The sequence below is a fragment of the Pseudophryne corroboree genome, chromosome 3, assembly GCF_028390025.1.
Source record: "Pseudophryne corroboree isolate aPseCor3 chromosome 3, aPseCor3.hap2, whole genome shotgun sequence".
Taxonomy (NCBI): domain Eukaryota; kingdom Metazoa; phylum Chordata; class Amphibia; order Anura; family Myobatrachidae; genus Pseudophryne; species Pseudophryne corroboree.
The window spans coordinates 683,580,481-683,595,365 of record NC_086446.1 but is presented as its reverse complement, the minus strand read 5'-3'; the positions used below and the strand labels follow the sequence as shown (position 1 = coordinate 683,595,365).

Sequence of the window (14,885 nt, the reverse complement as noted above, 5' to 3'; positions counted from 1 at the left end):
CCGCTGTGCTCACCAGCAGCTCCGGAACAACATAGCGCAGGGACAGGTAGGAAAACCGGGACTATTAACAACCGTGCGGGCCACTCCTTACCAATCCACTCAAAAGAGTGTAAACATTATTTTATGAACACCTTTCTTTTCCACAGGTACCGCTTGTTTTATTTTTACATAATTCCCTTTTTTAGCTTTATATACCATTCACCCACTAATAAATTTTTTTAATTCAATTAGCGCTTTCCACTAAAATATCAAATCCATCTTCTAAGAAAGCAGCTTTTCATTCAAGCGCAGTAATTTAACATATTTTTTGTTAGGTTCCCAATGATCGAGATTTTGAACGCATCCCCCAGGTGGATCATTAAGTACTGGCTCAGCAACGTAGGCAAAGTCACTGGCAGATATGTCATTATCGTTGTGATGAGCCTCTCCTATGCGTGTAGAAACATGCAGAGTTATACAGGGGGAGATTTATCAAAGCGTGGAGAGAGAAAATATAAATTAATCAGCTCTTGTCAATTTTACAGGCTGTTTTTTAAATAAATTAGGAGATGATTGGGTGGCACGTTATCTCTCTCCAAGCTTTGATAACTCTCCCCTTTAAAACATTTATTTTTTTCCTAAAATATACAAGACTACACCATTTTTATAATTCATTGCACTATACTGTTATTTTTCATCAGCAGTTCACAAAAAGCCCTGTTAACCCAATTCTCACCACTCCATACCCATAGGGTTCAGTTCAACTAGGGGTGATGCCCTCAATGTGAGGTTTCAATATTGGCAATAGCATCCTTCATTGCCCTGATTTCACTCCTAAATCACACGATAGTATGCAGCCCCATCGGGGGTGTGTACTAAAATGTGCAACTTAGGGCTAGCGTATGTACAGCATGGACGCACACCAGAGCTGGCTGTGGAGTCTGCACACCAAACCTTTGACCCCACCTCATCTATTTTTACTGCTGTCCGGCGCCTTCATATATGGCAAATGTATATTTTACATGCATACTACAAATTGAACAATACAGTAATTAAATCTATGCAACACATGATTTAATTAAGGATGGAATATTAGTTTAGATCATGAGATAGTAGAAGACTATATGTAAACTATGACAGTAGGATGGGTTAATTATTACACAATGTAACGTGTGACTGCTGCATCTGGAACCTGGTAAATATTGCACTGTAGCGGATGACGGCAACATGGAGTAATAGTACTCTCCAGTAACTAATGCTGCTATCTTTACCCCTGCTCAAGAAATAGGGGCCTATGTGCAACAGGCCCCTCAAACCATACACTGAGGCAAACTCTTCCCCATACCTGGGCTGTGGCCTGTGTCAGTGCAGTCGTCAGCTTTAATATCTTTCCAGAGAAATAGTCGGAAAGATGGCGCCTACACAGAAGACAGCAAAGTTTGGTGCAGGTCCAGCTTTCTGAATAAATAGCTGGAATGACTGTCTTTGCTATGTTCTGTGTGGCACCATCTTTCCAAATACATAGCTGGTAAGATGACAGCCAGACACTTTCCAGGGGCAAATTTCCAGGGGCAAGGTGAGCGGCACAAGACCCCCCTGGACCCCTGTGCACCACACACCCGGTGCATTACAGCCAGGAGTAGGCATAGGCATCATTACCTGTTAAGGACAGAAAGAGGAATTTATTCGTTACATCATGGCCAACCACGGTAGCAGATAGAGCCTGTCCTTGCTTGAAATGTTTCTCTGGATGTTTTACCACCTGCAAAATAGATTGACTGATTTACTTGACAGATCAGGGGTTACGCACACTTTGAGTTTAGATAAGAGACATGAAGTCCATACCTTTGTAGATATGGAAAGGAGCAGAAGTCTGACTCTGCCGTGGATCTCGGGAGAGATCTCCACCTCCAGGTATCGCTTCTCCTTGTTATACTGAAGGCAAGGAAAGACGACTGTTAGAGAGGCCACTCTAACGGAAGCTGTGACCATCAGATAAAGAGATAAAAGATACACATACTGGGGGAACACAGACCTATTAGGACTTCTCAGTATACTGGACCGGATTACAAACTATTCAAACTGAATGACGCCACGGTTTAGACTTGGCTGGAAGGGTACCAATGTTGCTGAAGCGCTCAGGATTTACTGAATCCCTAGCAGATATGCAAACCCTCATGTCAGATTGTTGTACTCCACTTGGGAATTAAGTATAACAATTACTGGCATGCGTCACAAATAAAGTCCTATACAGAGATATTCGAGTGGTAATCAGTAAACCTCCTATTACATTATAATGCATATATTATAGTAGGTTGATAATAGAAAATATATTCTCCATTGTGCAAAATTCACAGCCAAGTAAATTTTGGACAATGCACTTAGTTACTAATTTAGGGCATATTTACTTCTGTCAGCCTAAAGCCCCATAAACACGAGCTTTTTAAAGATCTCGCTCAGAATGTCCGATCTGAGCAAGATCTTTCACAATCTCGTCCAGTGTGTACACTGAATGTCGTTAACGATGCGCGCTTCCGCACAACGTTAACGACCCCCTGATAACGCCAGCTGCGTCGATCCCACCCCTCCGTCATTCCCTTCCCTGCTGGCATCGACAAGTGTGTACGCACTTGCTGATGCCGGCACCCCGCCGCCGCCGCCAATATCGGCAGGGATCGGCTCGTGTGTACTAGCCTTTAGGCTTCAAAAATACGAATCAGATAATTGCTCCATGTCAGTGTCTCAAGAAAATGTGCATTTTTATTTCCTTTTTTTTTTTTTAAACGGCTTTATCACTAAACCTCAGACGGAAAGAACCATGAGATTACCACATACAACACCGCTACTTCTGTGGTAACGGCGAATCTCCAGGGCTAGACACCCTGGGGGACTGTGAGAGTGAGCAAAGTACATTGGGAATGCCAACAGGACAAGATAGAAGTTCCAGGAAAGGGAAACCGGAGGGCGCTGCCCATTGGGAGAAAGGGTGATGATTGCTACATTAAATCAGAGATGCATTACTATTCTTTAGGCCTGTTAGGACACATTTGAAGACACGAGGGACTTACCTTGACTACATAGCAGGTCACCTTCTCACCAGGGGAGTACATTTTTAAGGTTTTGTGTTTTGGAATTTTCTCATTGGTGTTCAGAAGACTGAAAAAAATATATAAAAAAATAAAATTAAAAAACATAAATAAACTACAGAGCTTCCTTTATACTGACAGCTCAAAAGCAGATGCTAAACCAACATTATATGGAGATTGGGGTTAAAAGGGTGATCTAATTAAAAATGATTAAGAAATGTGTGTATATACAGGTGAAACTCAGAAAATTAGAATATCGTGCAAAAGTTCATTTATTTCAGTAATTCAACGTAAAAAGGTGAAACTAATATATTATTAAGGGGTATATTCAATAAGAGTCGGGTCCATTCCGACATGCAATTGTCGGAATGGGCCCGACAACCCCTATTCAAGGGTGACATTCCTGTATTTAAAATCCTTTTATTTTTTTTAAATTGATTTGATGTAATATTCTAATTTTCTTAGATTTTGGATTTGGGGTTATTTTTGAAGATGTAAGTCACAATCATCAAAATTATAAGAAAGGCTTGAAATATCTCACTTTGCATGTAATGAGTCTATGGGGTATATTCAATAACTGTCCGAAGTTGCCGTCTTGTTGGAAAGACGGCAGCTTCTGAAAGTTTTAGGTCGGAAGGGGTTCCGACTCATTCATTCCGGCCCCGTTTATTTCGACAAGTCGGGACACCCGACTTGTCGGAATGCACTCTGATCGGCGGCTTCAGCCACCGATCAGCGTGCATTGTCGAAAGCGGGGCCAAACCAGACAGGTTTTAGCCCGGTTTCCAACAAACTCAATCCGACGTGAAAACAAGTCGGATTGAGGGGAGGAGACGGGGAGCGGTGCAGCGGGCTACGGGGATGAGAGGTACCTTGATGGCCGTCCCCTGGCCAGGCACCTCTCTCCCTGCAGTGCTTCCCCCACCGCCACAGACATCACCTCCGCCGGCCGCAGTGGCATCTCCGCCCGCCGCACACAGCCATCCAGCTCACCCTGCCGCCACAGACATCACCTCTGCTGGCCGCCGTGGCAGCTCCCACCGCAGCACGCAGTCGCCCAGCTCCCCCCGCCGCTGCTGTCAGCGCACCCGGCAGCCGCTGACAGCAGCAGCAGCAGCACAGGACCCCCGTTTCTGCCAAATCCGACAGTCGGATTTGGCAGTCCATTGAATAGGGGTCGTCGGACCCATTCCGACAATTGCATGTCGGAATGGACCCGACTCTTATTGAATATACCCCTTAATAATATATTAGTTTCACCTTTTAAGTTGAATTACTGAAATAAATGAACTTTTGCAAAATATTCTAATTTTCTGAGTTTCACCTGTATTACATTTACGCAATAGAAGCTCTCTAGGGAGAGATCAAAATTTCTAAAGAGGGAAAGTGGAAGTGATGCCCATCCCGATTAATCAGATTCTCCCTATCATTTGTCTAGTACAGTGGTCCTCAAACTCTGGGGTCTATTTACTAAAGCTTGGATGGAGATAATAGGATTTTGGTTAACTACCGGTAAATCCTTTTCTCGTAGTCCGTAGAGGATGCTGGGGTCCACATTAGTACCATGGGGTTTAGACGGGTCCACCAGGAGCCATTGGCACTTTAAGAGTTTAATAGTGTGGGCTGGCTTCTATGCCCCTCCTACCAGACTCCGTTTAGAAACTGTGCCCAAGGAGACTGACATCTTCGAGAGAGGGATTTTACACAGATCGTGGCGAGATTCATACCAGCTCACACATACAAGGCACATCAAGCTAACTTAGCTTGAAAAATTCATCAACTGCTGAAACATTACTTACCAAGTAATAATGCAGTACATAACTTGTACTGAACCAGATAACCACTACAGGAAAACGAAGCGCTGGGCGGGTGCCCAGCACCCTTTACGGATTACGAGAAAAGGATTTACCGGTAGGCAACCAAAATAGGGATTTTTGTTTACTTACCGTAAAATCTCTTTCTCTGATTCCATCTGGGGGACGCTGCGCCATTACTTGTGGGTTAGAGGTGTGTGGTTGTGGAGTTTGGCACAGAACTATTAAAACCTGACTCCTCCCCCCTCTAACCCCTCCCATCTCCTTCCTGCCTAGCCAGCACCTCAGTTAACGTTTAGCCAAGCCAAAGGAGATAGACCGAAAACAATTAACTGGTTAAACCAGACAACATATGGGAGGGATCGCAGCGTCCCCCAGATGGAATCAGAGAAAGAGATTTTACGGTAAGTAAACAAAAATCCCTATTTCTCTTTCATCCATCTGGGGGACGCTGCGCCATTACTTGTGGGATTTCCCAAAGCAAGCAAATGAGAGGAGGGAGACATAGACGGCATAGCCGTCCGCCAAATTTGACGCCCAACAGGGGCAGTCTCCAAACCGAAAGTGTGAGAACGGTAAAACCTTTTTAAAACGTATGCACAGACGACCAGGTCGCCGCCCTACACGACTGCTCAATAGACGCAGCCCCGCGAACATCTCAAGAAGCTCCAATAGCTGGAGTCGAAGGAGCTTGAATCGAGTCAGGAACTGAAACATTAGAAGACTCTGTGATGGTCGTAGTTACCCAACGAGTCACTGTGTACTTGGAATCCGGCCAATCTCATTTGGACGCAGCCATTAAAAACCAACAATGCATTCGTACGACGGATAGAATTCGTACGAGATAAATAAATCCGTAAGGCCCTAAGCACATCTAAGAGAGCCAATGGGAATCCTCCCCGGAAGGAGGAGGAGTAAACGCTGGAAGGACAATGTCCTAATTTAGATGAAACGCTGACACAACCTTCGGAGGAAGGAAGGTTTTGTTCGCAGAACCACCCGATCATCATGAAAATCCAACAAGGGTGGTCTGCAAGAAAGAGCTGCCAATTTAGATGCTCATCTTTTGGAGGAAATTGTCAATCGGAAGACATTGAACGTTATATACCGCAATTGTACAGATTCCAAAGGTTGAAATGGAGGTTTCTAAAAAAAAACCGTAAGGACTAAGTTAAAGTCCCAGGGAGGAACAAAAAAAGGTGACTGAATCCGAAGAACTCCCTGAAGGAACGTCTGAACTTCTGGAGTGATAGCCAGTCTCCTATGAAGAAGAGTCGACCAAGTAGAAACTTGACCCCATTAGTGAAGAAGTCTGAGATCCTCATTGAGATCCTCCTGAATGCAGGATAACAGACGAGGAAACTCTAAACACATCCGGTGTTAAACCACGCTTTTCACACCAAGCAATGTAAATTCCAGAAGCCACCGGTTATCTTTACTCAACAGGACGAGAAAAAACCTTTTTCCCCTTAAAATATTGGATTCAAGAACCAAGCCGTCAAAGTCAGCCGACCAAACCTGTGTGGTGACATGGTCCTTGAATCATAAGATCTAGAGCAGAGAGGGTCGGGATGGTTCCTCGACGACCCTATTGTGCAGAAGAGTGTACCACTGTCATCGTGGCCAATCTGGGTCCACCAGAATGATTGGAAGACCTTCTCTCTGAACGCGTTGAAGCCGACGTGGAATCAGTGGAAATGGTGGAAACACATATCCCAGTTGAAAGTGCCACAGCGCCGTCAGTTCATTGATTAGAATTGCTTAAGGGTCCTGAGTACGCGACCCTTAGAGAGGAGGTTTATTGTTGAGACAAGACGCCGTCAGATCTACATCGGGCATCCCCCACCGGGCTACTAGAGTCAGAAACACCTCCTGGTGAAGCCCCCTCTCTCCCTTATGCACCGTGTGACGGCTTAAGAAAACCGCTTCCCAGGTCTCGACTCCTGGAATGTGAATCACGGGTATAATCTGAACCCAATGTTTTGCCTAAGTGAGAATCTGAGCGACTGCCTTCCTGGCGGTCCAGTTTCGAGTTCCTTTATTTAAGTAACTGCCGTGGCGTTGTCGGGCTGAACCCGTACTGGATTACCCTTTACCATGGTTTGAATCCGAAGGATGCCTACCGGACTGCCCTCAACTCCAAGATGTTGATCTGTAACTTAGACTCGACTGTTTCAGAACGTCTCAAAGTAAGGAGTCTGAAACACCGCCCCTCAACCTCTGAGGCTTGCGTCTGTGGTGACCATCCCTCAAGAGCAAATCGTGAACGGTACCCTTTTTGGTCAAATTGGGCTGTGAAGCCACCAGCGAAGCGACCGACGAGTCTTTACAGACAAGCGGATTAGCTGTAATTCGAGATGAGGTCCTGTCCGTGAGGAAGAAACGCTTTCTGGTTGGTAGCGTCGAATAAGAATCCCAGAAATATCATTTTCTGGGAAGGAAGTAAAGATGACTGTGGAAAAGTTATTATCCATCTGAATGACTATAGAGTCTCTATCGTGAGACGCAAGTTCTGGTGAAGGATTCACTCTGACAGTCCTGATGAAAAGATCATCTAAATACGGAGTAATGCTGACACCCTGTGAATACCTGAGGAGCCGTGGATAGACCAAAGGGAAGAGAAACTGAAAATGGCAAGGACCGACTGCGTATCTCAGACAAGATTGACGACCTGTCCAAATAGGAACATGCAGGTAGACGTCCTCTACGTCCACTGAAGCCAAATATTCCCCTGGTTTTATGTAGCGATAATCGAATGGATGGATTCCATTCTGAATTTTTGGGTTGAGAGATATGGATTCAAACCCTTTTGGCCGAAACGGTTTGTCCACAAGAAAAAGACCTGAGTAAAATCCCGACCTCTCTGCTGAGAGGGAACTAGAAGAATCACTCCATTTAGTAAGAGAGTGGCTGTTGCATAAAGAAGAGCTCAACGTCTGGAGGGAGCGTTTTTGGAGAGGAGTGACGAACACACGATATGGGATTGGTTCCTCGAGATGTAACATATAATCTCTGGATATGACCTCCGTCACCCACAGATCTGGTTTTGACAGGAGCCACACTTCCTTGAACTGCCGTAACCGAGCCCGAATCGTCATTGATCCCTCCAGAGATCGTTAACCGTCATGCAGTAGGTATGTCGGCAGGTTTACTGGCTGGTCTAAGAGCCGCCTGTGTTCCTCTACCTCTGAATGCCTCTCTTCGTGGGAACCTGGAGAAAGAACGAAAGGGATGGAAACTACCTCTGTCCTGTGTACGAAAGGACCGAAACCTCGTGGTCTTCGGTCTCTGAGGAGCAAATGGAAGAAAAGGGCTCTTGCCCCCTGTAGTCTCTTCTGTAATTCCGACCCAAAAAGAACTCACCTTCAAAGGGTATCGCCGTCAAGCTCTGTTCCGAGTCAGAAACGGCATTCCCAAACCCGAAATCAAAGAGACCGTCTTGCTGTCACGGTCAAGGCAGAAATACAGGATTGTAGCGCAGTAGACTCTAACAAGGTCTCATTTTTCTAATTGAATGACTTCCGATGGATCGTGGGACTGCATTCAAGATACAACCTGTGCCAGCCAGTCATCCGCGGCCATGAAGACCCAAGTGCTAGCTAGAATTGGGAGTAGAAAATTCCTGATAAAGATAACATAGATTTAATCATTGTTTCAATCTTCCTATCTGTAGGATCTTTCAACTAAAACGTACAAACCTCACAGTTTGGGCCATGGTGGGAATTGAACCCACGACCTCAGCGCCCTAAGGCAGCAATGCCAAGCATCACACCAGCAGCACTGCCCATGTACAAAAAGAATAACCGTAGCTTTTGTTAAATGTGAATAGGAGCGTCTACCTTTTGGGTCTGTTTCTCAACATCTTGTATCCCCCTTATATAAATTAAAATTTATTTTGGGGCTGGGACAGGAGAATCCGACTTAAGTCAGGGCTCTTTCAAATATCCGCAAAGTGTGAATAAGGGGGAAAGACAGTAACTTGTCTTTTTTTTTTTTTTGTGTTTTGAAAAAGGCAGAGGAAGAACCCGCCACCTCCGAACTCTGAATATTAAGAGTTTGACGGATGGCTTATATCAGAATCTAACACCTGAGCTAGTAGAAAAACTCCTCATCCTATTATCCCACTCTGGGTCTACATCCCCATCCTCCAGTGGGAATGTTTCCAACTACTCCTCCGGAAAAGTTATAGCGGGCAACGGCTGCGGCCGTTTTGTAGCAGAAGAACTGCCGGCAGAGTTAACAAATTTGTTTAGAGACTGAGCCCATATTTCGAGCCCATAGAGCTTCCACTGTAGCCATAGAGGCATAGACTGATCCGCGGAACTTTCCTGCTGGTCCGCCACAGATGCCCCAGAGCATGAAACACAGAGTACCTGCGTCCGGGCTTCCCTTTGCTAGCTATGATCCCCATAGTGAGCAGGAAAAAATAAACCACCGAGGCAGTCTTACCCTTTGTAGATTTCATAAGTAATTAATTCATTTATTCTCTTTTCCAATACTTTGACATATTGTTGTATATTGTAATATACTATGAATCATACTGTGTTCAATGCATATTATATATTGCAAAAATTACCTCCCCTAAAAGTATAGCATGACACAATGTAAATCTACAGTGAATTTATACTGTGTCCCAAAATATACTTGCTGTTAGGTGATCAGCCTTTGTTGTGAGCGCTGCACAGTGTCCCCCGTACTGCCTCTGGAGAAGATGGCGGCCGGAGCCCTGCATACCTGGACGAGAGTGCGCGCGTGGTAGTGGAGGGCGGGAGTCCGTCCCTTCTTGAACAATGAAGCGCCTGTCAGCTTCAGTAGGCGCGCTGCAGCCGAAAGTCTGCGGCTCTCGCGTGCCGCCACCCCAAGTTGTTCTGTTCAGGTAGCGAGCACAGCGTCCCCCTGTCACTGTAGATGGTATCATGACGTGCGCGCGGGCAGAACAGAGCGGGAAGCCGTCCCTGCTCTCCTCTCGCGACCAACCGGAAGTTCGGGCCGCCGCGCGTTGCTAAGTATAGCGACTGTTGCGGCGGCTTCTCCGGGATCCCCGTCCCGTCCCCACAGCCCTTCAGACAGTACTGCGGCTGTATGGGTACAGGTCTCCGGCACAGCTCCCGCTGGCGGGCTTGCGCCGGGGGGGGGGGGGGGGGGAGGGAGATAAAGTAAAAATAATACTAAAATTAGTAAAATAAATAAATATTAATAAATAATAAATAATAAAAACCGTTAGGGACAGCCCAATACTGCCAGTGACAGATTGTGGCTGTCCAGTACCTCTTTGATCTGTCGTGTGAATCAAAAGGCCCCAGTGACCAAGGTATGGTGGCCCTTTCTGACAGCATCCTTGTTCCATTTATACCTGTCACCTGTAAACAGGGACTAGGTATAGAAAAATAAAGAAAAATAAAGAAAAAATAAAGAAAAATTAGGAGAAATAAAAACTGTGTCTGTACTCCACAGGCACAAAACTAAAACTGAGGTGCTGGCTAGGCAGGAAGGAGATGGGAGGGGTTAGAGGGGGGAGGAGTCAGGTTTTAATAGTTCTGTGCCAAACTCCACAACCACACACCTCTAACCCACAAGTAATGGCGCAGCGTCCCCCAGATGGATGAAAGAGAAATCCTATTTTCTCTTACGTCCTAGGGGATGCTGGGGTCCACATTAGTACCATGGGGATGTACCAAAGCTCCTAGAACGGGAGGGAGAGCGCAGAGGCTCCTGCAGAACTGATTGACTGAAATTCAGGTCCTCAGAGGCCAAAGTATCGAACTTGTAGAACTTAGCAAACGTGTTCGACCCAGACCAAGTTGCCGCTCTGCAAAGTTGTAACGCCGAGACACCCCGGGCAGCCGCCCAGGAAGACCCCACCTTACGAGTAGAGTGGGCCTTAACAGATTTTGGACACGGCAATCCTGCCGTAGAATAAGCATGCTGCATAGTGAACCTAATCCAGCGACATATAGTCTGCTTTGAAGCAGGACACCCGATTTTCTTGGGATCATACAGGACAAACAAAGAGTAAGATTTCCTGTGACGAGCAGTCCTCTTCACATAGATTTTTAAAGCCCTCACAACATCCAACACAACATCGACTTTGACGAAATTGAGGAGTCAGTAGCCACTGGCACCACAATAGGTTGGTTGATATGAAATACCGACACAACCTTTGGATGAAACTGCTGATGTGTCCAGATCTCAGCTCTATCTTCACGGAAGATCAAGTAAGGCTTTTACAGGACAAAGCCCCCAATTCTGACACACGTCTAGCAGAAGCTAAGGCCAACAACGTGACAGCCTTCCATGTAAGAAATTTGACCTCAACCTCCTGTAGAGGCTCAAACCAGTCCGACTGGAGAAACTGCAACACCACGTTAAGTTGGATGTGCAGAACTCCCTTCAAAAAGGTCTGAACCTCAGGGAGGGCAGCCAATTGTTTCTGGAAGAAAATGGACAGGGCCGAAATCTGGACCTTCACAGATCCCAACCTCAGGCCCTTATCCACACCTGCTTGCAGGAAGAGGAGAAAACGTCCCAGTTGAAACTCCACCACAGGAAACTTCTTGGACTCACACCAAGAGACATATTTCTTTCAAAATACGATAGTAATGTTAAGATGTTACCCCTTTCCTAGCCTGTATCAGGGTAGGAATGACCTTCTTTGGAATGCCCTTCCGAGCTAGTATCAGGCATTCAACCTCCATGCCGTCAAACGTAGCCGCAGTAAGTCTTGATAGGCGAACGGCTCCTGCTGCAGCAGGTCCTCCAGAAGAGGAAGAGGCCTCGGCTCTTCCTGCAAGAGATGCAGAAGGTCCGCGTACCAAGCCCTCCTTGGCCAGTCTGGAGCAATGAGGATCGCAGAGCTTTAGAACTCTTGGAATAAGTGGGAGTGGTGGAAACGCGTACACCGACTGGAACACCCACGGAGACACCATGACGTCCACTGCCCCTGCTTGTGGGTCCCTCGACCTGGAACAATAGCGTTTAAGCTTCTTGTTGAGACGAGAGGCCATCATGTCTATTTGGGGTAACCCCCAAAGGTCTGTTATTTCCTTGAACACCTCCGGATGGAAACCCCACTCCCCCGGATGGAGATCGTGTCTGCTGAGGAAGTCCGCTTCCCAGTTGTCCACTCCCAGAATGAAGATTGCAGAGAGCGCCAACGCGCGTTTTTCTGCCCAGAGGATGATTCTGGTCACCTCTGACATCGCAGCTCTGCTTTTTGTTCCGCCCTGTCGGTTTATGTAAGCCAATATCGTTACATTGTCCGACTGTACTTGAATGGCCCGATTTCTTAGAAGATGGGCCGCCTGAAGAAGACCGTTGTAGACGGCTCTTAGTTCCAGGATGTTGATCGGCAGGCCGGCTTCCAGACTTGACCACCTTCCTTGGAAGGTTTCCCCTTGAGTGACTGCGCCCCAGCCCCGAAGGCTCGCATTCATGGTTAGAAGGACCAAGTCCTGAATCCCGAACCTGCGGCCCTCCAGAAGGTGAGGCAATTGGAGCCACCAGAGGAGTGAAATCCTAGCCTTTGACGAAAGACAAATTCTCTGGTGGATGTGTAGATGAGATCCTGACCACTTGTCCAGGAGATCCAGTTGGAAGACCCAAACATGGAACCTCCCGTACTGGAGAGCCTCGTAAGAGGCCACCATCTTCCCCAAAAAAACAAATGCATTGATGATCAGACACCCGGGCTGGCTTCAGGACATCCCGGACCATAGCTTGTATCACCAACGCCTTTTCCTGCGGAAGAAACACCCTCTGCACTTCTGTGTCGAGGATCAACCCCAGAAAAGACAACCTCCGGGTTGGATCCAAATGAGATTTTAGAAGGTTCAGAATCCAACCGTGGACTCTGAGTAGGCAGGTTGTGAGTACAATGGACTGCAACAGCTCCTCCTTGGACGATGCTTTTATCAGTAGATCGTCTAGATACGGAATGATGTTCACCCCCTGTTTTCGGAGTAGAACCATCATCTCCGCCATCACCTTGGTGAACACCCTTGGTGCTGTAGAGAGGTCGAATGGCAGGGCCTGGAACTGGAAATGACAGTCCAGTAATGCAAAACGGAGATAAGCCTGATGCGGTAGCCAAATCGGAATGTGGAGGTACGCATCCTTGATATCTAGGGATACTAGGAATTCCCCCTCTTCCAGACCTGATATCACCACCCTGAGAGACTCCATTTTGAACTTCAGAATGGGCCTGACCGAACCATCCATTTTCGGTACCACAAAAAGGTTTGAATAGTAACTCGTGGCTTGCGAATGAGGAGGCACTGGCACAATGACCTGTGCCTCCACCAACTTCTAAACCGCTGCTTGTAGGACAGTCCTGTTCGCCAGCAGAGCTGGTAAGCCTGATTTGAAAAATCGGTGAGGGAGATTTTGAAATTCCAACCTGTATCCCTGGGACACAAGATCTATCACCCAGGGATCCAGGCCGCACGATACCCAGACGTGACTGAACTGTCTGAGCCTCGCTCCCACTGGCCCCACCTCCACGCCGCGCGGTCCACCGTCAGGACTTCGGCGTACTGGAAGCAGGCTTAGTTTCCTGGGAACCTGCCGCAGCAGGTTTCTTGGATTTAGCTCGACCTCCCCTAAAGAAGATATTGGACGGCTTGGCCTTTCTAAGCTTGTTAGACTGAAAGGACTGCGATGCTGATGAAGAGAAGCATTTCTTCGGAGCAGGTGCAGCTGAGGGAAGGAACGGAGACTTGCCCACCGTAGCCGTGGATATCCACGTATCCAAAGCTTCCCCGAAGAGAGCCTGACCTGTGTAGGGTAGGTACTCCACACTTTTCCTGGATTCGCGTCGGCCGACCACTGGCGCAGCCACAGTCCCCAACGAGCTGAAACAGACATGGAAGAGATCCCCGCAGCCACGGAACCCAGGTCTTTCATGGATTCTACCATAAAACCTGCTGAATCATGAATGTTACGCAAAACAATTCATCACCCTTATCCATTGTATCCAAATCCTCCAGTAAGGTGCCTGACCATTTTACTATAGCTTTTGCAATCCATGCACTAGCAATAGTGGGACGTAATATGGCCCCCGAAGCTGTGCACATTGATTAAAGCGTATTATCAATCTTTCGATCAGCCGGCTCCTTTAAGGCGGTAGATCCTGGAACAGGCAAAACCACCTTTTTTGAGAGTCTGGACACAGATGCGTCAACAATTGGTGGGCATTCCCATTTTTTCCTATCCTCCTCAGGGAAAGGAAACGCCACCTGGACCTTTTGGGGATTTGGAATTTTTTCTCAGGGTTTTCCCATGCTTTCTCAAATATAGCATTTAATTCCTTTGAAGCAGGGAAGGTTAGCGAGGCTTTCTTATTTTCAGTGAAAAAAGCCTCCTCAACCTGCTCAGGTGTGGTATCATTAATATTCAAACACATCCCTGATAGCCTCTATCATCAATTGCACCCCCTTTGCAAGAGAGACAGACCCCCGCAACACATCCCCATTACAGTCTGTGGTATCAGAATCGGTATCCGTGTCATCTTGCATGACATGAACAAGTGCACGTTTGTGGGGGTATATAGCGGAGCGTCCTGAGGTACCAGAATCGGGCCATACTGCCATAGAGTTCTGTAATACCTGGGTTGCAGATTCATTACTTGCAACCCTGTCTGAAATCTGAGAAATCCAAGTTTTGATAGAGGAAAACCACTCAGGTTCCCTTGCTGGAATCTGTGCTAAACCAGTGCTATCCTGATTACATGGAATGGGATCATCCTGGGAGGATAAATCCTCTGCAGCATATGACACAGTGTCCCTGGACATAGCTAAAGGAGACCACCAAAAATTCCACACACACACACACACACACACACACACACGTGAGGGCAGACAGAGTTTCCCCCACAAGAATGGCAAGAGAGAGACAGAGATTGGAGCCAACCCACACACAGCGCTTATAACCAAAGGGAGACCCCTTGTCAGCGCTGACTGTGCACCTTAATAGGATACACAGTCGTATTGCAGCCTCCCTCCCCCTTCTA

The 14,885-nt window shown here is 46.9% G+C and overlaps 1 protein-coding gene across 1 annotated transcript in view; it reads right to left on the bottom strand.

Annotated features, from left to right (window-relative positions):
* PDCD11 (programmed cell death 11) overlaps positions 1-14,885 on the bottom strand; it is a 143,282-nt gene that overhangs the window by 43,714 nt on the left and 84,683 nt on the right. Inside the window, exons 22-24 of the mRNA XM_063961956.1 lie at positions 3,048-3,135; positions 1,825-1,914; positions 1,639-1,741 (exon numbers count right to left, since the gene is read on the bottom strand). Of these exons, the coding sequence (XP_063818026.1) occupies positions 1,639-1,741; positions 1,825-1,914; positions 3,048-3,135 (281 nt within the window). The remainder of the gene's footprint in view (positions 1-1,638; positions 1,742-1,824; positions 1,915-3,047; positions 3,136-14,885) is intronic.